This window comes from Xenopus laevis, chromosome 1L (assembly GCF_017654675.1).
Source record: "Xenopus laevis strain J_2021 chromosome 1L, Xenopus_laevis_v10.1, whole genome shotgun sequence".
Lineage (NCBI taxonomy): Eukaryota > Metazoa > Chordata > Amphibia > Anura > Pipidae > Xenopus > Xenopus laevis.
Genome location: NC_054371.1, coordinates 76763424 through 76790709, shown reverse-complemented (window position 1 = coordinate 76790709; position 27286 = coordinate 76763424). Strand labels below are relative to the sequence as shown.

The following is a 27286-nucleotide window of genomic DNA, read 5'->3' as shown; positions in this document are numbered from 1 at the left end:
TTTATTTCTGGTGTTTAAACTGTGCTCTTTCCTTTATGTAGCCCTTTATGGGTTGCTGTCAAATACTGTTTTTTTATTTGAAATATAAACCTCCAGTATGAATCTAGTAAAGACTAACAATAATTGGGTATTGAGGAGTAGGTGACTTCAGGCAATTTATTTCTAGTTAGCCTTTTCAGTAATTCAAAATGATGACAATAACAATAAAGGCAGGTTAGGAATCATCTTAATTTGCTGCCAACAAACTGTCATTTTTAAGGTGAGTTTCCCTTCACATTGTTTCTGTGAGGGGTAATGCATATTAGTTTAATTTGCTTCCAGTGAGATTGTATGATTTTTATGAAAACTCCCATACTGCAATGAACCATGGGTAATATAGTCTTAAGTAGAAGGCGTATAGTTGCCTGGTAGCATGGTAATGTGGGCTCTCTTGTACTTCCCAAGAACTCCGCTTTTCTAAACATATATAGAAATTTGTAAACATATGTGAGATTTTTAGTTTTTGGGACTTTCACCATTGTTTAAAATATATAAAAGGTATACATGAGTCGTTAAAAGTTTTCATAGTACAAAAAACAAGCTCACTGAGTTTAGTTTGCAGGGGCCAGAGTATTAACCTTAAAAATCGGTACAGGTATGGAACCGGTTATCCAGAATGCTTGGGACCTGGGTTTTCCGGATAACTTCATAACTTAAGTCTACTAGAAAGACCTTAAATAAACCCAATAGGTTGGGTTTGCTTCCAAAAAGTATTACTCAAATCTTAGTTTGGATCAAGTACAAGGTACTGTTTTATTATTACAGATACAAATTTAATCATTTTTGTATCAATTTGAATTATTTGGATAAAATACAGTCTATGGAAGACGGCCTTTACGTAATTCAGAGCTTTCTGGATAATGAGTTTCTGGATAATGGATACCTTTAATAATGTAATAATATTGACTAATGAGGCTGGTGAATCCTTATGACAATTGACAATCTGGCTGTTGATGTGGTGCTTGCTTCATGGAGGGCCTGTATATGCACCATTTATTGTCCCAAAGGAGCAACAATTGGTTCTGCCCAACTTGAAAGACCAATTAGGTGTCCATTGCAGAGGACAGATTCAAGGCCAATTGTCATCCATTGGGACTGCTGGATGATTTATTGAAAGTAAATGCCTTAGTACAATAACCTATAGCAAACAATCAACATTAAGTTTGATCAATCTGCAAGTAGAATACCAAAAAGTTTGTTGCTAAAAGTTATTGCACTGAAGCAATTTTTTCCATAACTGGCAATTGAGTCCCCCCCCCCACTCCCTAGAAATGCCCTAGATTTTTAAAAATGGACTTTCTCTATAGGAATTATATTTTGGTATCTTCCATGATTTAATTAGAATGAATGAAAAGGTTGCTTAGCAGAACATTTAATCTCGTGTTCTAGTCATCAAATTGCAAATATTTATTTTCTCTATACCAGTTATGAGTTCATGGTTCTAGCAAAGGCAGTTTTGTAATGTTCTAGAATCATTGTATTGTTTGCATTGGCAGATCGGAGGAAACTAGAATTAATGATGGCCAAGTAGCTAGGCAAGTCCAGAGCAAACTGGTGCCTTTAAAACTGGCATATCTCAAGTCCCTGATTGTGTAATGATTATTTTAGAGAATTAACTTGCATCTTTCAAGTATTTCATCACCTCTAATATATTTCTTGCCTGTGTGGTGAACCTTTCTTGGAAGACGCTTTATGATACAGATATTGCTATTTTTGTAATTGTATTTTTCTTAATGAATTGCTTTTCTGTTCTGACCCTTTCGAATGCCCTGTCTCTTATTCGTAAGTCTCCAGATTTTGAAGAACTGCAATGCCCACCGGGAGTTTTAGTCCAGCTATATCTTGAGATAAGAAATGGTTAACTTTTAGTATGTTATAGAATGGCCAATTCTAAGCAACGTTTCATATCTTATCATTATTTGTTCATATTGTTTTTTAAGTATTTGCCTTCTTCTGACTCTTTCCAGCTTTCAAGTGGGGGTCACTGACCCCATCTAAAACAAATGCTCTGTAAGGCTGCACATGTATTGTCATTGCTACTTCTTATTACTCATCTTTCTATTCAAGCCCTTTCCTATTCATATTCCAGTCTCTTGTTCAAATCAGGGAATGGCTGCTAGGGGAATTTGGACCCTAGCAACCAGAGAGCTGCTGAAAAGCTAAATAACTCAAAAACCACAAATAATAAAAAATAAAAAACAACTGCAAATTGTTTAAGAATATCACTCACTACAACTAAAAGTTAACTTAAAGGTGAACAACCCCTTTAAAGGAGTAGGAATTTTGTTTCACACTTATGGGTGTAAAATGTTAGGCACCCCAAGTGATTGTTATTTACTTAACTGAAACCCTGGGCCGGTTCTCCTATCAGCAGAAAACTGCACTGGCCGGGGTTATTCCAGCGAGCACCATGGATCGATCCTCTTCCGAGCCGGAAGAGGATTGCTCCGTGATGCTCGATGGAATAACCCTAAGCCGGTGCCTTTTTCTGCAAAAAGGAGCCCGGACACGGGGTTTCAGGTAAGTAAATACATTCACTTGGGGGTGCCTAACGTTTGGCACCCCCAAGTGTGAAACAACTTTCCTTCTCCTTTAAGAAACAGTGAAATTTAAACTGCAGTATGGTTGCTCAGGTGAGTGATACCCGGCAACTAGAAAGCATCTCCATTCTGAGATCTAGATCTTATTGGTATTATTTCTCTGATACTTTGATCCTCATCTAAAGATCCTTCAACCAGATGAAACTTTACATTCTACAGACAATAAAAAATAGAAAAATGTCAGGTTGCCTGAGAATACTGTTGTTGATATAATGCTTAAAGTGTTTATCAATAACCCCTTTCAGTCTATAGTAAACCTACCAATGGTGTCAGCGCTAAGCAAACCTGTTTGGGAAGTGCTCATATTTGAGGAACTGCCGCATGTTAAATAACTAAGCAACAAATGGTTTTGCAAATGAAGAGTTCTGTTAGGTTGGTTTAGATGAAATGGTGTGCAACCATGTGTCACTGTGGAATTCTCATTTTTCGAGGCACAACTTGGGTAAACATGGCACCAAATGAGCACGTTTAATAAAGATGTCGAAGGAATGTTGACCTTTAATATTTTTAGACTAGTGATGAAAACACTGTGTCATATTGTGCTCTCCCACATAAGCGAGAGTTCTGGCTGGGGGTTTATGAGCCCTGAATACGTACGTATAGTTCTTTTTACAAGAATTCTATGACATAGCAAATAATCGCTGAACCCTGCACCATCACTCACCGTTATCATTCAGGACACTGACATAAACCATCCATCAGAAAGTTCATGACATTGCCTGATTACCTGCAAACCTGCTAGCAAAGAGAAAGCATCAAGTCTTGAAATATGTCCTGCACGCCTTTCATTTCACTGAAAATGCTGAGTTTTTCTAGTTACCATTATTAACCAATCAGCAGGTAACATTTACTGATCTGTTGTTAGTAAGCAAACATCTGATTGGTTGCTGTGGGTTACTAGATTAAAGGGTTGTTCACCTTTGAGTTGACTTTTAGTATGATGTAGAGATTGACTTTCTGAGACATTTTGCAATTGGTTTTGTTTTATTATTTGTGGCTTTTGCGTTATTTAGAATTTTATTCGGCAGCTCTCCAGTTTGGAATTTTAGCAGTAGGGTTTCTACGGTCAAAATTAGCCATACATTGATTTGAATAAGAGACTGGAATATGAATAGGAAAGGTCTGATTACAAAAGATGAATAATAAAAAGTAGAAATAACAATAAATGTGTAGGATTACAAAGCACTTGAAAGAGCTTGAAAGAGTCAGAAGAAGAGGGCAAATAATTCAATTAAAAATGAAGTCCAATTGAAAAGTTGTTTAGAATTAGCAATTCTATAAGTTAAAGTTGACTTAAAGCTGAACCACAATCTTCTTGCCTGTTATTTGCTCTGCTATGCAGCATGTGCAACACAAACTGCTGTGGCTGTGGCAGGCAAGATCTCACCTACTCATTGGAGGTAATACAGGTATGGGATCCGTTATCCAGAAAGCTCTGAATTATGGAAAGTTTGTCTCCCATAGACTCCATGTAATCCAAATATATTATTTTCTTTTTCTCTGTAGTAATAAAACAGTAGCTTGTACTTAATCCAAATTAAAGGTGGCCGTACACGGGTCGATAAAAGCTGCCGACCGACCGAGCTTATCGGCAGCTTATTGGCCCGTGTATGGGGCCCCCACGACGGGCTTCCCCGATCGAGATCTCGCCGAAAGTCGGCCAGATCTCGATCGGATGGGACTAAAAATCCCGTTGGATCGCGGCCGTATCTGTTTGTTGATGCGGTCCAGCGATCCGACCACCCGTAAAACCACCGTTAGGATCCAATCGTTGGGCCCTAGGGCCCACGATCGGATCAGCCCGATATTGCCCACCTCAGGGTGGGCATATCGGGGAGAGATCCGCTCGTTTGGCGACATCTCCCTGTATTGCCACCTTAAGATATAATTAATCCTCATTGGAAGCAAAACCAGCCTATTGGGTTAATTTTACGTTTACAAGATTTTCTAGTAGACTTAAAGGGGTTGTTTGCCCTCAAACACTTTTTTTCAGTTCAGTTGGTTTCAGAGAGTTCAGCAGAAATAAAGACTTTTTCCAATTACTTTCTATTTTCTGTGTGTGACTATTTTTCTCATTTTGAAGTGTAAAGTGTTTTTCACCTTCTAAAGCAGCTTTGGAGGCTGGTCGACCCTGTGAACTGTTCTAAATTGATACATTTAGTTGATACATTTCTTATCTGTGTCCCTGCTGAGCAGAATCCCTGGGTTTCATTAATACTCTTAGAGATGCTGCTGAGAAATGTACAACTAAATGTTGCAAAATTGTTACACCACAGAATCTGCACCTGAATTACTGAGCTGTCAAACTAAAACACTGGAGACACGAACATTAAACTTTAAACTTAGATTTTGAAAAAATTTTAAAAAATGGGAAGTAATTGAAAAAAAGTCTTTATTTCTGGTGAACAACAAACTTGAAAAACGTGTTTGGAAGGAGAATAACCCCTTTAAGGTATGTAGATCCAAATTACAGAAAGATTCCTTATCTGGAAAACCCCAGGTCCCGAGCATTCTGGATAACAGATCCCATACCTGTACTTATTTAAATGTGTCTAATAAAAAACAGAAACAACCTCAGGAAAACTATTACTTTAAACTGTTAATAATGGTCCTGCAAGATCACTTTCTGTATGCCTGAATGCACCCTTCTTGTACTGAGCAGACTAGCATTAAGGGTTGTGACACATAAGCAGATTCGGGGAGATTTAATCGCCTCTTCTTCTGGGTGACAATCTCCCCGATCTGCCTTTGCGTGTCTTCACGTCCGCTATAATGAAAAGTCACCTGCGGGAACGCACACACGGCGCTTCGTTTTCCAAAGTCACCGAAATTGCCACTCGGGCGCCTTCGAAAAACGAATCGCTGCATGTGCTTTAGCGCAGGGAAGACATTTTTCACACATTATAAGATGTGCCCAAACATGCATCAAATCTGCACAAAATCTCTTATATACCCCTTATCATGAATCAGGTCTGTCCTGCCTAATCAGGGACATTTGGCACATGGCTCATACACTGAAACTTTTTCAGGCAGAATTCCTTGCATTTTCCCATATCATATTTCTGTAGGGTACAGACATCTCTGTCTAATGCTGGATTTATTAAACCCCTAGGGGCAAATTTACTAAAGGGCGAAGTGACTAACGCAGGGTGAAAATTCACCTGCGTTTTACTAACGCTGGCGTAACTTCGCTAGCGAAGGAGATAGACTCTAGCAGTATTTCGCTCCCTAACGCCTGGCGAATTTTGCGCTCTGGTGAATGGACGTAACTACGCAAATTCACTAAGATGCGGATTTTACTGAACGTTTCCACTTGTGCCAGACTTGCCTTCGCCACCTCAGACCAGTCAAAAGTGCAAAAGATTCCCAAAAAACAGTGATAGGCTGAAAAAGAGCATACATTTTTTTTGGGGTAACAGGCTTCCCCCCTACATTTCCTAACATATGGCACATAAACTATACACTGGGCTCATGTGTAGGGCAATATAATAACTTTATTTTATTAAGGTTTCCCAGGCTTGTGTAGTATAATGTATTTGCTGCAACATATACGTCCATTCAACTTTAACTTCCCGTTGTATGCAAATTAGCCAACGCTAGCACAACTTTGCTTCACTTGGCGCAGTAACGCTAGCGCAACTTTGCCAACGTTCGCGCCCTGGACGCAACTTCGGATTTTAGTGAATTAGCATAGTCCTGTCGAATCGTTGCGCTGTGAGCGAAGCCGTCGCTGGTGAATTTTCTGAGGTTAGTGAATTTGCCCCTTAATGTTAAATGGGGCTAGGAATTGTACAGTCAATAAAAAACAATGTTAGTTTCATTGTTCATTACTTCTGTAAATTTCCATTGTTTGTTTTGCTTTAGGTTGCACTTCATGCCTGCGGAGTAGCAACAGATATGGTGATGGACCACTGCATCAAAGCTAGAGCAGCTTTTGCCATCAGCCCATGCTGTTATGGGTTCATACAAAATACTGTCAAAACCAGCTTTCCCAGAAGGTAAATATAAAAATTAATTGTTTCCTATTTTCAGACTGACTCAGATTTTGCCTTTTGAGTCTCACATACATACACACTGTGGTTACTCACTATGCAGTATCAGTGGATTTTTTAATTTCCTGTTATTTATACAGCTCCGACACACACATGCTTTGCGGAGATTATACATACAATTTATGGTCCCTATTACATTCGTGCACTGTATGATCTGTCTCATCAGAAGCCAATTAACCTGTCAGTATGGTTTTGGAGTGTGAGAGCAAACCAAAGTACTCAGAGGAAACCCACGCAAACACGGGAAGAACATACAGCCACTGCACAAGCAGTGTAATAAGTACATGTGTTACAAAAATTACTTTGGAAATAAATGAGATTATAAGCAAGCTCCAGACATCTGCCCATAACCCAGAGAGAAACCATAACTAGCCAGGGCTCTCATTATGTGCTCCATTAAGGTATAGCTGGGGTCTAGTTTTATATAAGCCAGCAGTAAGGTGACAAAGCTATGTGCTTCGGTTTTGGTATTCTTCATTTATCTGGCAAATTACTTGACAGGGTTTGCCCCTCTGTAGATTCCTTTTTAAGTTTGTGATTTATATGATTTTGGGGTCTGTAAATTCTGTTGCCATTTGAGGATTGATGCCAACATGAAGCAAATATTTAGTATGTGCTGTTGCACTCTTATTAAACAGACTCATATTGGTTTGTGCAGAAATGTCACTTTTGTAAGAGTTTGACAAAACCACCATATCATTTAGCAGAAATATAGCAATTGCAAGTTTGGAGCATTCATTTATGATAAGAAAAGTTTTGGGCACTTCAATCTTTAACTGATACATATTGATAAATTGCAGGGTTATGCAATTTGTGGGGTATGAAGTTTTAATATTAATATGAAATACTGTCTCCAAAACAAATGACTTGACACTGAACAATACAACACAAAGTGATTGTGTAAAAAGATGGCCTCTTCTATAGGTGTATTTTTCGTCTCAGATGATCAGTGAATGTGACATAACAATAACAAGCTTAACAGTATCACATATTTATTACCTGCATAAAAAAGTAAAAACCATACCAAAAATAAGGTATGATCGTGTTCCATGGTCCTTCCTAAATCCACCACCCACTGTGAACAGCAGAGGGGCTTCAAATCCCAGAATGCATTACTTCACAATGGAACAAGATGAGGGAGGGGTTGCATTACACTGTGAGCCTAAGTGGTCGGGAGCAAATTCCACAGAACGCTAAGACTATCATGATTTCCTTTTTAATCTGTGGAATCAGGTATGTCTGGGTTAAAATATTCATTTATATTTATTTTTGGAACTTCAGATTGTGCTTATGCAACTTTCTATTAGCCTAACTGAATGCTCCCATGTCAAACAAGGGGTGTATTTTCCCTTTAACCCAGTGGTTCTCAAACTGCCACTTTTCCCAGGGGAACCTATATTAGTAGCCAGAAGTGCCCAGCTTAAATGCCACTTATGGTTTGTTATTTGGAAAATGCATATTTGCTCTATTAGATATACCTGCAATCTCTGCTTGGGTGTAAGCTGGGTTGAACATTATTGAACATTATTTTCTGTGCAGCCTATCACAGCAATGTTTTTATAAACCTATAACCCAGTTATGAGCAAATGAGTGGTTTTACTTGCATTAAATTCCATAATATAATTTTGTATCTCTCATTTTTTTCAGCTGTCGGTTCCAGGAGGCTTTGAATTATAAGGTATGTTCACATATTCTCTTTTGACTGATTTTCAGAAACATCATAATCCATTTAAGTTGTCGTCGCAAAACTTTATATATATATATATATATATATATATATATATATATATATATATATATATTTATTTATTGTTGCATTTTGGGCCAGAAACAGCTTAATTATTTAAAAAGAGTATTTTTAACTTTTTCACCACACCACTGATTAAACTATAACATTGTTCTCATTTAATTGACTTATTTATACAAAGATATGACTACACACACACACACACACACACACACACACACACACACACACACACACACACACACACACACACACACACACACACACACACACACACACACACACACACACACACACACACACACACACACACACACACACACACACACACACACACACACATTTTTTTTTTTTTATGCAGTTCGATCAATTCCATATTGAATTGCATCATCCTCTGTCTATGTGCAGCCCCTTCAAATGATTTGTCCAGACTATATGATCACAATGAATGATAAATAGCAGTCATTTAATTTTAGGGCCAAAACACCAAGTTGTAAGCAAATCTGTCATGCCAGAATTGCAATATTTATATGGCAGCCTTTCAGGCCTGGGATCTCGGGTGCAAATCAGATCTGGGCACTACCTGCATTGCTTATGTAGAACCCTATCCTGGGTTTGATCTCCAGTTTTTGTGGCCTATTGGTATGCAAGCCCAAAATTAGACTATAATTAGACCCCTACTCCAATATGGCAGGGACCTGATGTGTGTAATTAAATATACTCTGTGGGGGGCATGGCGAGCAGAGCGTAGGCAGAGTAAGGAGCTCCGGACCCATGCCCAAATACCCTGAGCCTGCACCGGAGCCTTGACAACCAACATACAAAGTCCCTTACCTCTCGAGATGCCACACAACCCAGAGAGAAAACAGGAGGAAAACCGTCGCAAACAGCGAATCGTGCGTCCCCACCGCCTAGAGAGCACACACAAGATAGTGCCCACAGCAGCACCATAAGTGCGCCTCATTCAGACCAGGAGGCAGCAAGGGAGAAAGTAGCCACGAACGCAGCAAAACGGCTAGAGACGTATGCTAGGGACCCACATATGTCACATAAAGGGCATATCCCTGATATGGGTCACCCTCTCCCTCCTGAGAAGTTCCCTTTGATTAACCCTCAACACACACCAGCTGAGACACAGCCAGTAAGTAAACCTGGCCTAACAGAAGCTCCTCAGCCAACCCTCTCGGAACTCATGATTAATATAATCCAACTATGCCACTAAAATATAGAAAATGGATGAACTGAAAGCTGATAATGCATCATGATATACAAAAGAGGTGGACACGAGGTGGAAAGGAGAGTCCGTGACATAGAGGATACCATTCAAACTATGCCTAATGTGCTTCAATTCATGGCTCACAGGCTTACAGAAATGGAGGCCAAAACGGATGGTGGAGGGCCGATAATGGAAGCCAGTATTAGCCACTTCCTGTTTTTAGACCACACCCACTTTAAACCACACCCATGTTACTGCAAGACCTTGAGTAGGCGGCTGTCTAGGGCGCCATCATTGAGAGGTGCACTTTTTTTCAAGCCTTTATTTAATCATTTTTTTCTGTAATCATGGTCACCCAGTTGGGTGGAATCCATCTCCTTCCCCTTCTCCCTCTTCCCAGAAAGTAATAGCTCCTCCTGTGCGGTGCACCGAAATGTGTATTCACGCGTCAATGACGTCAATAAGTGTTGGATGACAGAGAGAGGCAGAGAGCTGGCGGGCTGCTTGGTGTGGCTCGCTCTCACTGCTCTCAGCCTTGCACAGTTGCACTGAACTGAAGACATTCTTTCTATTTCTGTAAAATGTGAAGCTTCCTGCTGGCACAGCCAGGTACAAATTTGGGGGCCATATGTTTGCTGTTGCTGCTGGGCTGGGCGCTGGCACAGGTACATAAATACTTTGGGGCAATATGATGTGATCAGATTTATTTTTGGCTGCTGCTGACACAGGTAAAGATTGGGGGCAATATGATGGCTGCAGGAGGGCTGTATGATGGATGGCTGCTGAGCTTTCTGGTACAGGTACAGGGGGCAGTAATATAAATGAAATGTGTTGTGCACTTTCTTGCTCTCTTTATCTAAAAACCATCATGGTAAGGAGGGAAATGGTAATGCAGGACAGGGGGCACTGAGTGAAGCTCTTGCCTAGGGTGTCAAACTACCTTGTGCCAGGATGTCACTCATATGTGAAAAAAGCTAAATCATATGAAGACATACCCATAAATCCATATGCCTCCTCTTCCCCTGTGTATAATACAGTACGCCAGCATATGATTAAACACCTTAGGGGCCGCTAACAATAATTTTCTAATGCTAACAAACCCCCAGAACAAATACCAAAGTATGACACACAGGGAGCATAGGGAAGGCAGAACAGAGCAGGAGACAGGAATCAGGACCAGTAATATGTACTACATACAGTGACACAGTGCTGGTGCTCCATTAGCATTTTGAATAAAGTGTGAACAGGTGAACAATGTGGGCAGTTTCAGTCTGGGTCTCAGGTGTGAACAGTACAGGGTTTTAGGGGAGTGAACAATAGAGGTGTCATAAGTGTGAATAATGCAGGGGGATCACAGGTGTGAACAATGCAGGGATTAGTTGGAATTTGAGGTTTAGACAATGCAGGGGCCAGTTAATCTCTGTAGTGATACCTTTTAAATTTTACATATGGTAAACAGACACAGCAGGCAGACTTTGATGTGGAGGGCCACATGAGGGGGGGTCGCGGGCCGCTAGTTGGACAGCCTTGATCGAGAAAATAGACTACGCTCAAAAATATCAGAATAGTGGGAATGCCTGAGAAAGAGAGAGGGCCGCTCACCAGAACAATTTTTGAAACATTGGCCGAAAGAGAGATTTGGCGCAAATACTTTCTCTCCTCCCTATATCATTGAAAGAGCTCACAGAATACCCGGATGACCCCCACCACCAGGGGCACCTCCCTGCCCGCTGATAGCCCGGCTGCTCAACTATAAAGACAGAGACAAAATCCTACAAGAAGCCAGGAAAAAGGGCAATATTACCTACAGAAATACCAGGATCTCCATCTACCCAGATGGCTAAAGAACTTAAATCTCCCTTACGCCATGATATTCCCTGCTAAACTACGAACCACTGATGGGAACCAGACCCACTTCTTCACTACCCCAGAGGAATTTGCTGCATGGCTAGAAACCAGGCAAGCCAGATCCCCGCGAAGATGACACTCGGGGGGAAAAACCTGTTGATCACTTAATTATTCAATACTTGCTACACCCAGCTCCAACAATAGCTGCAAGGGCACAGAACTGATGAGCTCCTACTTTTTTCTCCTGCATCACTAATTGGGACTCTGGTCCACGCTTACCAGGTTATCTTTATTATTGTCATAAAACTTTATCCCACATTGACCTCGCATTGGGATCAACAGAAATAGAAATGGCCACTTTAGATGCCCAGGTACTCCCACGGGTCATTTCAGACGATTCCTCCATACTGGTCAAACTACAACTGGGCCCAAAGGCAAAAGATAGAACATGGCAACTGAGCCAATATTGGGTAAAACACTCTAAATTCAAAGAACCCATAGCAGATAGCATCAAATAATTCCTCACGATAAATGACAACACCCTGTCACCCCTGGTAGTTTGGGATGCCCTCAAAGCCTTTTTAAGGGGCGAATACATATCCCAGATCAAACAACTGAACTCTCAGTCCCGTGCCAAAATAGACTTTCTACAGAAAGCCATCTGTAATGCTGACAAAAACTTTGTCTGCCCTATACCATACTGCAAACATGCTAGAATGGGGAGATAAGTGTGGTCAATTTCTAGCCCAACTTAGCTGAGACAAAACACAATCCACAGCTATCCCAATCATACGACAAACAGATGTGACAATTACTTTTGACCCTCTCTCAGGTCAATACAACCATCAGTCAATATTACTCAACCCTACACCAATCTAAACTTACAGCGGACGAGGCTACACTCCATAGAAATCCCCCATTAGAAACTGCAGATAGCTTTGCATTGGAACATCCAATCACGGCGGAGGAGGTTCTAGATGCTAAACAATCCTTCCCCCTCTGGAAAACACCAGGCCCAGATGGCATTCCCATGGAATGGTACAAGAAATTCCAAGCCTTGCTAACCTCGTATCTTGTCTACAGTGGCATCCTAGAGGGGTCACCCCTGCCTGATTCAGCACATAGAGCACAAAAAATAGTTTTGCCAAAACCAAACAAAGACTTATGCCTCCTATAGACCAATCTCATTAATACATTGTGATGCCAAGCCTAGTTCAGGCATGACACCACATTGCTCACACCTCCATAGCACCTGGCCAATCAGGCTTTGTGCCAGGAAGAACCACTGACATCAACCTAAGATGACTCTATGCTCACATATCTAGAACACACGACAACAATGAAAAGGCATTTGATTCGGTAGAATTCCTTTATCTATGGGCAACCCTACGCTCTTTGGGTTTCAACACAAACATTATAAGATGGATACAAGCACTGTACAACAAGCCAGAAGCCACAATACAGACTAACCTAAATATATCCTCTCCCTTTAGGCTGTTCAGAGGCACAAGGCAGGGGTGTCTCCACTTGCCACTTCTCTTTGCAATAGTGATGAAACCATTGGCAATTAATAATAAGTACCAAAAAGTATGGTCACCCTGGCTGGATTTGATTAATTGACTCCTCGGGCTACAACTAACACCATCTTCTCTGAGTGTGTGCATCCACAAATGAGGATTTACCTTCCCAAATAACCCATCCAGGACTACTTGAACCCTCCTAGTAATAACACAGACACCGTAACTGATATTGCGATACTTTATTTCACATCTTAATTAAACTGCATGTTTAGTTTTTCCTTTTCTTTTCTGGTTATAGTTGTTGTTAAAAAGGGAAAAAAGAATTGCAATAATTCCTTGAAAAAAGGATATTTAAAACCAATGATTATACACTACATAATTTCATATGCTACCGCAGAAACTCTGAGTGTACTATCAAAGGACACTGATGTAAGGATATGCCACTGACTGTACTTCAATAAAAACACAGTTAAAAAAAAATATATATATATATACTCTGTAATTTGCTTTGTAAGACGTCAGAATTATATAAAGGATACCTGTAATAACTCTCTGCATTATATGCATATGAATGGACCTTCTCAATGAGCAAACCAAGCTGGAAAAAAAGAATTCTTTCAAAACAGACTTTGTTTCCATTCCTTTAAGCTGGGTGGGAGGTTTCATTCCTCCACGGGGTCAGTAAACTTCTGGCTAATTAATAGTAATTCAAAGAACTTCTTTGGTCAGCTTAAGCATTTCACTTGTTGTTCCAGGAAGTCACTAGGTCACATTCTCACAGTTAATACACTGTTTTGACATCCTTAGACTACAGTTTCTTATATTCCAGCCCCCTGAAGCATAAAGTCTATATGCAAGTTCCATTTTTATAAGGCTATATGTTAAAGAATACTTACATATGTAGAATACATAGTACATGGGGCCACAACTAAATAGAGTATCATGACATTTTCCTCTCTTTAATTGATGTATTTGTATTTATCACATATTTATGACAACATAGTATAATTGCTTCAACAACTAATCAGATCAATAAGGAATAACATACTCCAGTATTTTTAGTACATGCCCCAATATATACCAGTATTTTTATAACATTTTTATGCAGCTTTTTTCATGAGGAGCTTTATTAGGGTGTTTACCCTGGTCTTAATGTTTACATCTTATTTTAATAGCTTTTCTTTAGACTTTGAATACCGGGCCTCATCCCTGGATGCAAGTATTTTGACTTAAAGGGTTAAAATTGCACTGCTTTTTACTTAGGGTTGCCAGAAAGAAGGATGGGGTCAGAAAGAAGGCAAGGAAATGGGCAGACTGGGCTGGTAAATGGGTGGCCTGGGCAGGGAGATAGGGGGGCAGAGACAGATCTGGGTTTATAAGATGGGATCTGCAGCAGAAGGGGTAGGGGAGTATTGGCCATAGCCGGCTATTTACCGGCCAGCTGGGTGGCAACCATATTTGTGATCACTTACGGTGAACTTTTGTCAAGGACTGCACTTTGCTCCTACCGCTATAGGCAGTAACTATAGGGTTTCAGCTGCTTGTATGTCTCAATGACATACAAGCTAGGGGGCATCCAACAGTAAGAGCTCATAATGCCTCCATCTCCCTCCCTATGAATACAGTGCCCCTGAACACAGGCAACATTGTATTCATTGGAGATGTGAAGATCTTTGCTTTCCATTCTGGGGCACAAAGACCTGCACCCTAGGGCATTAAGTAGAGTGCAGTGTGCAAAAGACATAGCAGGTTGTTCCTGGTTTTTGAGGTCTATTATGTTTTGGAACAACATTACCCTTTAGTCTAAAACTTTCAACTTTCTATGCTGAAAATGTTGTTCCTGAAGTCATGGAAGAAAGAATGAGTCCAATATATCTTTATAGCTGAAAATGTAAATTTTATTTAGTCTTAGCAATACAGAGATAAAAACAGCATGAACTTCAAAGAACTCTGTGAGGACAAATTTCAAATATTTGTCTTAAAACCTAAGCAAGATCATTAACTTGTGCCAAACTTCAGCTCCACTCTGCAGCTCTTGCGCTTGGCTAGTTTTTATGGGAATAGTTTAGACTGGGCACATTCCTCTTTCACTGCTAGAGCAGAATATTGTGTCTGTAGGAGCCACGTTGAAATGTCAGGAGGGCATTTAAGGTTTACATAAGCTGGATGGAAAGAATGCTGAAAGTAACTTAACTGTTGTACAGGTAGAGAGATCCGTGGCACTTTTAATAGGCCTATTTATGGACTTAGCCGGGATAATTGGCAGAAGGCCCAGCTTTCAGTGGTTTAGCCAGGCATTGTCTTTGTTGCTGGTCAAGTAGATTTAGTCTTCTTGCCCATTAATTATTTAAGGCAAATCCTGCTTTAATTTATTTACACAGTTTGAAGTGTTTTGTTATTCCCCTTTCCCATCAAAGCTGGGAAAGAATGTTCGGAAATAATAGGAAAAAAAAAAGCTGGGATGTTTTCTTTAATAAGTCTTTAGAAGTAAAGCATCTAAATAAAATTACTCACTTTTGGAGGTGTGGTGGCTATAGTTAATTTATATGGTCGTTTCTATTGGCAGTCAGTGAATGGACTAAACACTGTACAAACAAAGGCATCATGTCATTTCCTTGATACAATTCTAGATTTCAATTGTAGAATTACATCCCGTAATGGTACATTTGATGGTGTTCAGAAAATAATATTAGAAAACTTGAGGAGCAGATGGATGCTGACTAGGCATCTGTGGGTTCTGCCAAATGCTTCTGTAAGATGCCATAGACAGTCACTATTTATTGGGCCGGTGGGGGGCTGTTTGGGCCTCTGTGTATTCGAATTTTCAGGGCTTATTTTGATTCCCAGCTCAGACCTGATGTGTGACTTCTAATGTACTCCCCACCCTTATATATAAAATAGCTAGCAGGCTACTAGCATCACACTTTTTCAGTCTGGCACTGTCCTGACCCATTAGGATGGCACCACATGGATCTAACGCAATTATTTGTGCAATTAGCAGCTTCTTTCTCATTTCCATCATGTGTTTTGTCCCAAGCTATGTACATATGGGCATATTTGTATGTATGTGCCTGTCTCTGAATCAGGGAAGGGGGGATGGAAAAGAGTGTGGCTCTCCACGTGCATAGCCAGATATAAATGGCTTTGTTAGAAGTGGATGAAGAGATGGATCAAACAGGAGCAAGAACATATAGAAAGAACACACACTGTTTGTTGTGTGATATATGTCAGGTAACTTTTTTATCGACATGTCAGATCCATTGCCCATTTAAAAGCAGTTTATGTATGCCATCTCTACAGTCACCTGCAAGCAAGAACACCTGTCTGTTCAGATAACTGATATAGGAAAATGCTTATGGTCAAAATGGTGCTATAACAATCATCACCCCTTTATATTGCTAATATATTACCATTTTATATTATCAGTTATCAAATGCAAGACCTCATCTTTTTCATACAGAGAAATCTATTGAGCTGTTGGGCAAGCACTTGTACAGTAATAAAAGTATGGGATCTGTTACCAAAATCATGTAAACATTAAATAACCCCAATCGGCTGGTTTTGCTTCCAATAATGATTAATTTTATCTTAGTTTGGATCAAGTACAAGGTACTGTTTTATTATTACAGAGAAAAAGAAAAAATGTGCATTATTTGGATAAAATGGAGTCTATGGGAGATGGCCTTTCTGTAATTCAGAGCTTTCTGGATAACAGATCCCATACCTGTTATCACTAGCCACAGGCTAAATAGGCTAGCACTTTGGTTCCAGTGTTTAATGGCTGCGCCAGTGCCATGCCATGTGTGCTTCCCTGAATGCAAACTCTTAGGTATTGGCACATGGCACAACTCAGAAAATATCAAGCACAGGGAAATGCATGTACAAGTGCCCACACCCGTATATGAGGGACCTGCTCTATAGCACACTCAGCTTATGGAGAGTCACCAATGCCTGTCACCATTACAGGATCAGAAAGAAGGAGAGCTGTTATCTTTAACGGTATGAGACAGTCTGGAATCATGGAAAAGTATTCATAATTTTTTTTTTCTTTGTGCTGATAATATATCATAGCTGCCCGTTCATGTTTTAATTTTGTTTTTACAGGAGCACATGATTCTGTGTCGATTTGCTGATCAGACCGCTGTGCAGCTGCCAGCCGAGCGGAGACAAATAGGTATGTGTTTCTTGCATACATTAGTTCAGCTTCACACTGTACAAACCTATATACCGTTTGCCTCCTCAAGCAGAATTCCACCCTGATTTTGACTTTGTAATTATTTGGAAATTTGTCAAGTGAATCATCTACAGTATATACCCTCAATTCTGTTGCAATATATATATATATGTATATATATATATATATATATATATATATATATATATATATATATATATATATATATATATATGTAATCTAAAGGTGCACACCGTTTACAAACGGTGTGCAACCACGGTTGCCTAGCAACAGGTCTTGGCGCCATTTTATGGGACGTGGGTTTAAATTCAGGGGCATTATGGGTTGTCTGAATGTTTGTTTGTACACTCCTGACGAAGATCCCTGTGGGGGATCGAAACGTTGAGCCACAATAAACATCTTTTTTGTTTTTTGCAACTTTAAAAAACCTGTGAGTGTCGCTATTTCCTACTTTTATATATATATATATATATATATATATATATATATATATATATATATATATAATATTCACCATAAATCGGCACTCACAATAGCACAGTCTGGGTGCTCAACAAATAAAATATAATCCAGTCGTATTCAATCTCCATGTGGACGCATTTCGGTCCCGTGTGGTGCTTTCTACGACTGGATTATATATATATATATATATATGTAGTCCCACAGTACCAGCACTCCGATCTTTAAATAGGTTCGTGGTGCACGATCAAATACAGGATATATAGAACAAGAAGGATCAGCACTCACTGTATTGATGTGAAGAAAAGTTTGCGTTTATTTATTTACATCATAATCCGACGTTTCGGTCCCACCTGGGGACCTTTCTTGAGAAAGGTCCCCAGGTGGGACCGAAACGTCGGATTATGATGTAAATAAATAAACGCAAACTTTTCTTCACATCAATACAGTGAGTGCTGATCCTTCTTGTTCTATATATATATATATATATATATATATATATATATATATATATATATATATATATATATATATATATATATACACACACACACACATACAGGTATGGGACCTATTATCCAGAATGCTCAGGACCTGGGGCTTTCCAGTTAACGCGTCTTTCCGTAATTTGGATCTTTACACCGTAAGACTACTAGAAAATCATGTAAACATTCATCAAACCCAACAGCCTGGTTCTGCTTCCAATAAGGATTAATTATATCTTAGTTGGGATCAAGTGCAAGATACTGTTTTATTATTAAAGAGAAAAAGGAAATCATTTTTAAAAATTCATATGATTTGATTATAATGGAGTCTATGGGAGACAGCCTTTCGGTACTTCGGAACTTTCTGGCTAACGGGTTTCCGGATAATGGATCCCAGCCTTGATAAAGGGTCCAGTAGGGCCCGAAACGTTGCCCTTTGTGTGTTTGTATATGGGCTAATAAATCACTGAAGATTTTTGCAACACTACCAGAGTGCTACTGGATTTTTTTCACTGGATGCAAAAATTGACCCAGCTAGCAGGCAAGGGTCTTCCGGTCTAGCACCTGGACACCTGCACAGGTGGATACAAGAGGGTAGAGCACTCCTAACTAGTGATAATGGATCCCATACCTATATATACAGGGGTACACTTGAGTAGTGTCACATTAGGGGATGCATATGGGACATAATAAGCATGATTTACATGAGTAGTGCACCACAGTGGACAGATTGATTGAGCAGAACTCATGATGTTAATGTTAGCACAACCGGAATGATAGAGTTAAAATATATATATATTAGAGCTAGTGGGAGGAACAATTATTGAGGGTTACGTATGGTAGGTATGTCATAAGTGATGTATCAGGTAGCTTTTAAGTCAGGACCTTTTGACATCCTCAAAGAATGTTAAATCAGTGACACTAGAAACAGAGTTACAAACTTGAGCATAAGTAGTCATCATATTGCTACAAAATAGTTACAAAGGAACAGTGCCTTGATATATTGGTTTTAAACTTGTTTTTAGTTAATAATATACTGTTAGATTTAAGTGTAATACATACCCTATAATGAAATACAAATGAATCTGTGGTTTCTATCATGAAGGGAGTCGCTCTGTTTCTGACGAGCAGTAGACGTCAGAGCTACTATTGTTTCCCGCCAGATTGTGTGTATATAAGGCATGTTTATTGTAAAATGATCACTTTGAGAAAGGCCTCGGAGAGGCCGAAACGTTAGTCATTTGTCCTAAATAAATATTTTTAATTTAACTTAAGACCTGTGAGTGCGGATTCCTTTGGAGTGTTATGGATGAAGTTATTGTTTCTGCACCCAGGCATACTGACATCATTTTTCGTGAGTGCCGACACCTTGGTGGAATATATATATATATATATATATATATATATGTATGTGTGTATATATATATATTTATATATATTTTTTCTTCAGGGCCATATATATATATATATATATATATATATATATATATATATATATATATATATATATATATATATATATAAATATATATATATATATATAATAAGAGAATGATAAATAGCATCCAGTTAATTTCAGGGCCAAAACATATATATATATATATATATATATATAACAAGGGAAAGTTGTGCTCACCACTAGTTTTTAAAATCATTAGGCGGGGGATGACTTTGACGTAGTTGGCCAGCTTAAATATATTGCAATATATGGACAAACAATCCCTGTTTTGTTTAAAGGGTAAGGCATTTTTCAGTAGCAGTATGCACAAAATGTCTCTGTCTTAAATATATTGATAATGGGTTGAGTGCAGAGGAATCTTGTATTTGTCTATATGTGTTTTGTGGTCACACCCTCATTGCACCCCCGCCTAATGATTTTAAAAACTAGTGGTGAGCACAACTTTCCCTTGTTTGTTATAGTTCTACAAGAGCAGTGACCAGCTCCATGTTGTAGCTCCCACCCTCTCCAACTATAGTCAGGTGATCCCACTGGTGTCTAATAAAAGGGCAGCCAAGTTTGGGAGTTTTACTTTGAAATATATATATATATATATATATATATATATATATATATATATATTATAAGAGAATGATAAATAGCATCCAGTTAATTTCAGGGCCAAAACACCAAGTTGTAAGCAGTTCTGCTATACCACAGTTGGAGATCAAATGAGATTAGCAGTTAATTTTGGATAGAAAAGTGTTTTACGTTCAACAGAAACTTATGTATGGCCTATGGAAATATATGGTTCTATAGCAGGAGGTACTTTCTTTGGGGGGTAACTCTACAATGGGATCCTATGATATAGCTTTTAGTTGTGTTAAAGAAGTGGAATTGTCTTTGGAACTCACTCAGCAGTCTTACGTGTGTCTTGTGCCTGTGTTTGGGCTACTGTCCACATAAGCATAACTTTCTGTAAACCCTCAAAATATGAGGGTTTAAAGGAAGCCCATTTCCTTTAAACTGTAACTGATACATGAGCCTAACTTAAACACATTCTTTGTATGACAGGAAAGCAATGCATGGGATTAGTCGATCTGGACCGAGCTTGGGCGGCCGAGCAGAATAAATACAAAGTGCAGGTTATCACTATGGAACCCGAAAGCTGCTCACCAAAGAATAACATGATCGTGGGATCTCCTATATAAACCTCCATTATCTAAATCTGTTGTGAAATATATAAACTGAAGCCAATGTAAAGTGAAAGGACATGAAATATCCCTCCTGACTGCAGAACTTTCATTGTGTGGATGTAAATATTCCAGCTTGCCAGCAGGATGGTTTGTATATAGAAATAATGTAAGAAGCAAGGTGCTTGCCAAGTCCTAGCCAGTAAGTTGGTTTGCTTTAACTTTTTAGAATGTCCATATATGTATTGAAGTGTATGCAGTATTATGTTATGCAGGAATATACATTGTGGAAAGCACAAGATTTTCTGTATGAGTAATGCAGCCTAGGTCAGCAGGTCTCATGTGAACCTGTACAGCTTGGCAAATGTGACCATTCATTATTAAACTTGTTTTTTTTATGATTTTGGATCTGTTTCCATGATGTCTTTCTTTAAGATTCTTTAAAGCCATGGTTCCTGTGCTGATGCTGAAGTAAAACGTACTCGTGTGTCTAAATGCAGTGAGAATTAAATGCTGCACGTTTATATTACTGGTATTTGTGCCCAGTCAAAAGAAAATCTCCTGCATTCAGCCCTGTTGGGGGCTGTTCTAATATTAAACCAACGAATCTCATACAGTAGGGCAATTTGTTCAAACAGGTAGGATTGGACTGGGCCAGCTTGACACAGGGAAAAAAACATGGTGGGCCTCGTTGACCAAGACATGCTCCCCAGCTCATACTATGGCCACTGCCCCCTGATCTCCCTCCCTGGTCCAATCATGGTCACAATCAGAATAAGTTATGCGTGGGGGGGAAGCTGGACCCCCCAGTCCATCACTGAAACCAGGCAATGGTCTCATTTACAAATATAAGTGTTAAATTGCTTCGGTACAGTTACCCACTGCAACCAATCAGATCTCTGCTTTTATTCTACTACTGGCAACTGCACTGGTGCAATTTATCGCCTATATAAGTAAATGAGGTCACTGCTCATTTTGGACAATTATTACCCTATTGAACCATTAAGAATTTAAGGTTGACTTTATATTTGCCCTGAATTGTTGTTAAGTTTGGGCCTCTTTTCAGTGCAGATTCTACCAAAAAAGTTCACAAGTTAGAGCACAAATTCAATAGCCTGGACTACAAGCAACCACAATCTATTTGTCACTCATTCAGCTAATGTAAAAGTTAAAGGCACATGACAAGGTTTTATTGACTCTGTATTTTGCCTTGGAGATTCATTTAGTCCAATGATGCTAACTACAGGAATGGGATTCGTAATCTGGAAACCTGTTATCCAGAATGCTCTGAATTGCAGAACGGCCATCCCCCATAGACTCCATTTATTAATATAATCCAATTTTTTTTATCCTTTTTCTCTGTAATAATAAAACAGTATCTTGTGCTTAATTCAAACTAAGATATCATTAATCCTTATTGGAAGCAAAACCAGCTTATAGGTTTTATTTAATGTTTTCTAGTAGATTTAAAGGAGAATTCAATCCTTAACTAAAAAAAAACCCTACTCCCCTATCCTACGTAGACCCTCCTCCCATCCTAGCTGCCCCCTTGGGGAAATGCCCCTAACTTTCTAATTACCCCTCAGGGATCGCTGTTCATGGCAGCCATCTTCCAGGCCTTCGTGTCTTCTTCTGTCGCTCCGACATTTTCTGTCTGTTTTAACACATGCGCAGTTGTTGTGAACTGGGAAATTACTCCAACTGCACATGCGCCGCTTCACTGGTCTCAGTCTCAGATTACCGAAGACCCGGAAGATGGCTGCCATGAACTGCGATCCCTGAATCTGCAACGAGGGGTAAGTAAAAGGTTAGGGTTAGCAGCTAGGCTGGGGTGGAAGGAGACGTAGGGTAGGGGGTAGTGTTTTTTTTAGTTAAGGGTTGAATTCTCCTTTAAGGTATGAAGATCTAAATTACTGAAAGCAGATCCCATACCTGTATTTAATAATAGATGCATTAGCCTAATGGTAACTATGTACACAGGAATATTTTTATTGAAACATTTCCATGATAGGGTGCATTATATAAAACCATTTACATTCCTTGACTACTCATAAGTATGATAAATAGGTTGTTTCCCATGAGAAGCCTTGTAGGTGATTGCGTGCATGGTATATGTATATGGACTTTGCCATAATATGTACAAGCTGTGTTGTCTTTATTGCAGTTGTGTGAAATAGAAGATTACCTTTTCATGGAGAATACGCGTTTGTTTCTTGGATAGATTACTGTTTAAATTAACTTACATTACAGGTTTACTATCTATCACAAAACGGTGATATATGTGTACATATCCCTCACTGTTGCCAAATGTAGTTTAATCCAGCCAACAATCTAGGTAGCTCTCCAATGTGAGTCATGCGATGGGTGGAGAGACGCACTGTAGTGTGTCAAGGCACATTATTGTCTAGTTTATAACCTGAATTAACCTAATTCTAAATAAGATTTCATATTTGATATAAGCTTTCAGATGCTAAACCATCCTGTAACATACACCCTAAACATTTATAGTAGCAACACTGAGGCCCTTCTGTAGTACTAGACCTGTAAACAGGGTCAATAAGACAAGTGTGAGGCCAAAGCATATTAAAGAGCCATTCTCCAGCCTATATCTGCTATATGGTTCTATATTGAAATGGCATCAAACTAATCTTTATGTGTACCATTTTTTTTTCTATTTCTGATTTGCCTATATTTAATCCATTTAATCCACTACCATGGATTAGTTACCTAGCCAAGTTGTAATATAGAACAAAATGTCAGCCAACTGGCAAGACTTTCTTATAGTGACCTTACTGGCCTGTAGTAGTCTGTCTTAAGACAACTGTTGTCACTTCTTTCAGGCTACTGCCTTTTCATTGAGGCTATGGGTACACAGGCTGAAGGCTACGGATGTTTTCAGACTGCGTATTTTGCAAGCTGAGAGAAGCAGATCTGCTCCCTGCCCTGAATACCGAACTGAATCCTGATTTGCATACACAAATTAGGAGTGGGAAGAGGGAAGCATTTTTTACTTTGTTTTGTGACAAAAAGTCACACGATTTCCCTCTCTGCCCCTAATTTGCATATGCAAATGTGGATTCAGTCTAGTGGGCAAAAGGTGCATCCCTAGTATTTAGGCTGACCTCTGCATGTGTGAGCACACAAGCATTTCTTGTTTCAGATTGTCATCCGAAAACCACAAAAAATTCTGAAACTTTTCGTGAGGGTTAAAACATCTACAAGTAGTTAAGGGGACATCTGCCATTGACTTTTACATGATTTCAGCAGGTTTTAGATGGAGTACATTCAGATTCGGACATAATTTGGGGCATAATAAATTGGGGGGGGGGGAATTGAGTCTTTTTTTACCGCGAGTTTTTTGGGTTTTTGCCATCAAACTTTAAGTTTTTTGGAGAAACCAGCATCAAACTCCAAAAACTCTGAACATCTCATGAGAGTTAAAACATCTGCCATTGACTTTTACATGATTTCAGCAGATTTTACATGGAGCATTTTTGGTTTCGGACATAATGTGTGGCATAATAAATTGCGAAAAAAATCTCGGGTTTTGCCGTCAAAACGGACTTGAAACAAAATTGTGCCTTAATAAATAACTCTCTATATGTGGTTTTCAGCTCCCTTGCAGTGTCTCATAGTGATGTGTGGATTGACCTGAAATCTGTGGCGACCTGTGGGTTGACCACTGGTTGGCCAGGTTTGGATTGAAATTTGGCCAAATATTGAGGATTAGGGTTTGATGCGGGTCACTGGTGGGGGAATACATTACTCCACTGCTCCTGAAGATTCCCTGTCTTTGAACCAGAGGTGTGCACACAAGTAGAATACAGAGCAAGATGATGCAGGTACAGGTTGGGTGCAAGTCCTACAATGGCAACTTTTTGCAGGTTAGAGTCGCATGCGGATTAAGTTTTTCCTGACTCGCACATCCCTACTGTGTGATTATTTATGGAACTACATTAAATACAATGCATGCCTTTCTCCTAAGTCTTTATGTGTATCAGAATACTCTAAGCATAGCAGCACGGATGCCAGCATATATTGCAGAGCTGTACACTTATCCATGTGGTCCTTGATTAGTTCACATATATGCAGGGCAACCACCAGGAATTTGTCTCAATTGGAAAACATGCCATGGTGCTGACTGGCAATCACTAATGTGTTTATCTGTAATTAACTGCAGCGCGTGTAAACTTGTTCTTTAATATGTAATGAAACCCTGATGAATAAATTAAATACAAATATTTAGATATTTCTTCAGGCTAAAACAAAAACGTGGGATGGTGTTTGTTGGTTTTTCGCTGCTACAATCTTTTACCGGAAAATAGATAGTATGATAGATGGCTGTTCCATAACCCTTTGGTATTGTTAATACTTAGGATAAGTATCTCACAGCACCTCACATGAAAACTTACAATGTAACCTATATGGGCTGATTTTTATCAAACCAATAAGAGCTTTTCAGCCATACCACTAGCACCAATCAGTTCAATCGATTCAATTAGTATACAGTCATATGAAAAAGTTTGGGAACCCCAATAATAATTTACTCCACTTTCAACAAAAAAAGATAACAGTGGTATGTCTTTAATTTCCCAGGAACATCTGAGTACTGGGGTGTTTTCTGAACAAAGATTTTTTAGTGAAGCAGTATTCAGTTGTATGTAATTAAATCAAATGTGAAAAGCTGCCTGTGCTAAATGTGGGTACCCTTGTAATTTTGCTAATTTGAATGCATGTAACTGCTTATTACTGGCAACACCAAATTGGTTGGATTAGCTTTTAGGCAGGTGTGTCCAATCAGGAGAAAAGGTATTTAAGGTGGCCAATTGCAAGTGGTGCTTCTGTTTGATTCTCCTCTGAAGAGTGACAGCATAGGATCCTAAAAGCAACTGTCAAAAGATCTGAAAACAAAGATTGTTCAGTATCATGGTTTAGGGGAAGCCTACAAAAAGCTATCTCAGAGGTTTAAACTGTCAGTTTCAACTGTAAGGAATGTAATCAGGAAATGGAAGGCCACAGGCACAGTTGCTGTAAAACCCAGGTCAAGCAGGCCAAGAAAAATACAGGAGCAGCATATGCAGAGGATTGTGAGAATGGTTACAGACAACCCAAAGATCACCTCCAAGGACCCGCAAGGACATCTTGCTGCAGATGATGTATCTGTACATTGTTCTAAATTTGCACAAAGAACATCTGTATGATAGGGTGATGAGAAAGAAGCCCTTTCTGCACTCACGCCACAAACAGAGTCGCTTGTTGTATGCAAGCGACTGGGGCCCTTGTTAAAGTCGATGGTCGGATAAATTCAACCCAATATCAACAAATTCTTCAGGATAATGTTCAAGCATCAGTCACAAAGTTGAAGTTACGCAGGGGTTGGATATTCCAACAAGATAATGACCCTAAACACACTTTGAAATCTACAAAGGCATTTATGCAGAGGGAGAAGTACAATATTCTGGAATGGCCGTCACAGTTCCCCAACTTGAATATCATGGAAAATCTATGGGATGATTTGAAGCAAGCTGTCCATGCTCGGCAGCCATCAAATTTAACTGAACTGGAGAGATTTTGTATGGACAAATGGTCAAAAATACCACCATCCAGAATCCAGACCTCATCAAAGGCTATAGGAGGCGTCTAGAGGCTGTTACATTTGCAAAAGGAGGCTCAAGTAAGTATTGATGTAATATCTCTGTTGGGGTGCCCAAATTTATGCACCTGTCTAATTTTGTTATGATGCATATTGCATATGTTCTGTTAATCCAATGCACTTTGTCACTGCTGAAATAATACTGTTTCCATAAGGCATGTTATATATTAAAAGGAAGTTGCTACTTTGAAAGCTCAGCCAATGATAAACAAAATTCCAAAGAATTAAGAGGGGTTCCCAAACATTTTCATAAGATTGTATGTATTGCAATGTCCCTGTTTCTTTCTGTTCTCTGCCCTGATGGCTCAGACTGTTGATACAATGTAAGACAAGACAGCTGATTAACAGACCTGTCTTTGCTGGGGAACTCAGACTTTTGCAATATTGTTTAAAAAGTAATAACCAGCAGTTAAGTAAATGCTGCTTTCAATAGTAATTGTTTTTACAAATAATCACAGAAAATGTTTAATAATTGTATATTGGAAAGTTGCTTAGAATTATTTTCTTTAGGCAAATGTTTAAGGTAAGACCTTATAAGGCAGCTGAAGCCCCTCTGGATCAGCAGATGCTGCTTCCATCTAAAATTTGATGATAGTCAGTAGAGAGCAAGAGGTCTAAATTTCCTATCTAAAAACAAATGCTCTGTAAGGCTACAAATGTATAGGAATTTACTTTTTTTTTATTACTCTTTTTATTCAGGCCCTCTCCTATTTATATTAAAGTCTCTAATTCAAATCAGTGCATGGTTGCTAGGGTCATTTGGACCCTAGTTACCTGATTGCTGAAATTACAAACTGGAGAGCTGTGGAATAAAACGCTAAATTCCTCAAAAACCACAAAT

At 39.2% G+C, this 27286-nt stretch overlaps 1 protein-coding gene across 1 annotated transcript in view; it reads left to right on the top strand.

Moving 5' to 3' along the window:
• Positions 1-21198, top strand: part of gstcd.L (glutathione S-transferase, C-terminal domain containing L homeolog) — a gene marked incomplete at its 5' end in the record, with an annotated part of 69150 nt that extends 47952 nt beyond the window's left edge. The window contains 4 exon segments of the mRNA NM_001093309.1: positions 6504-6637; positions 8339-8369; positions 17127-17196; positions 20674-21198. Of these exon segments, the coding sequence (NP_001086778.1) occupies positions 6504-6637; positions 8339-8369; positions 17127-17196; positions 20674-20810 (372 nt within the window). The 3' untranslated portion in view covers positions 20811-21198.
• Positions 21199-27286: the final 6088 nt, after the last annotated feature.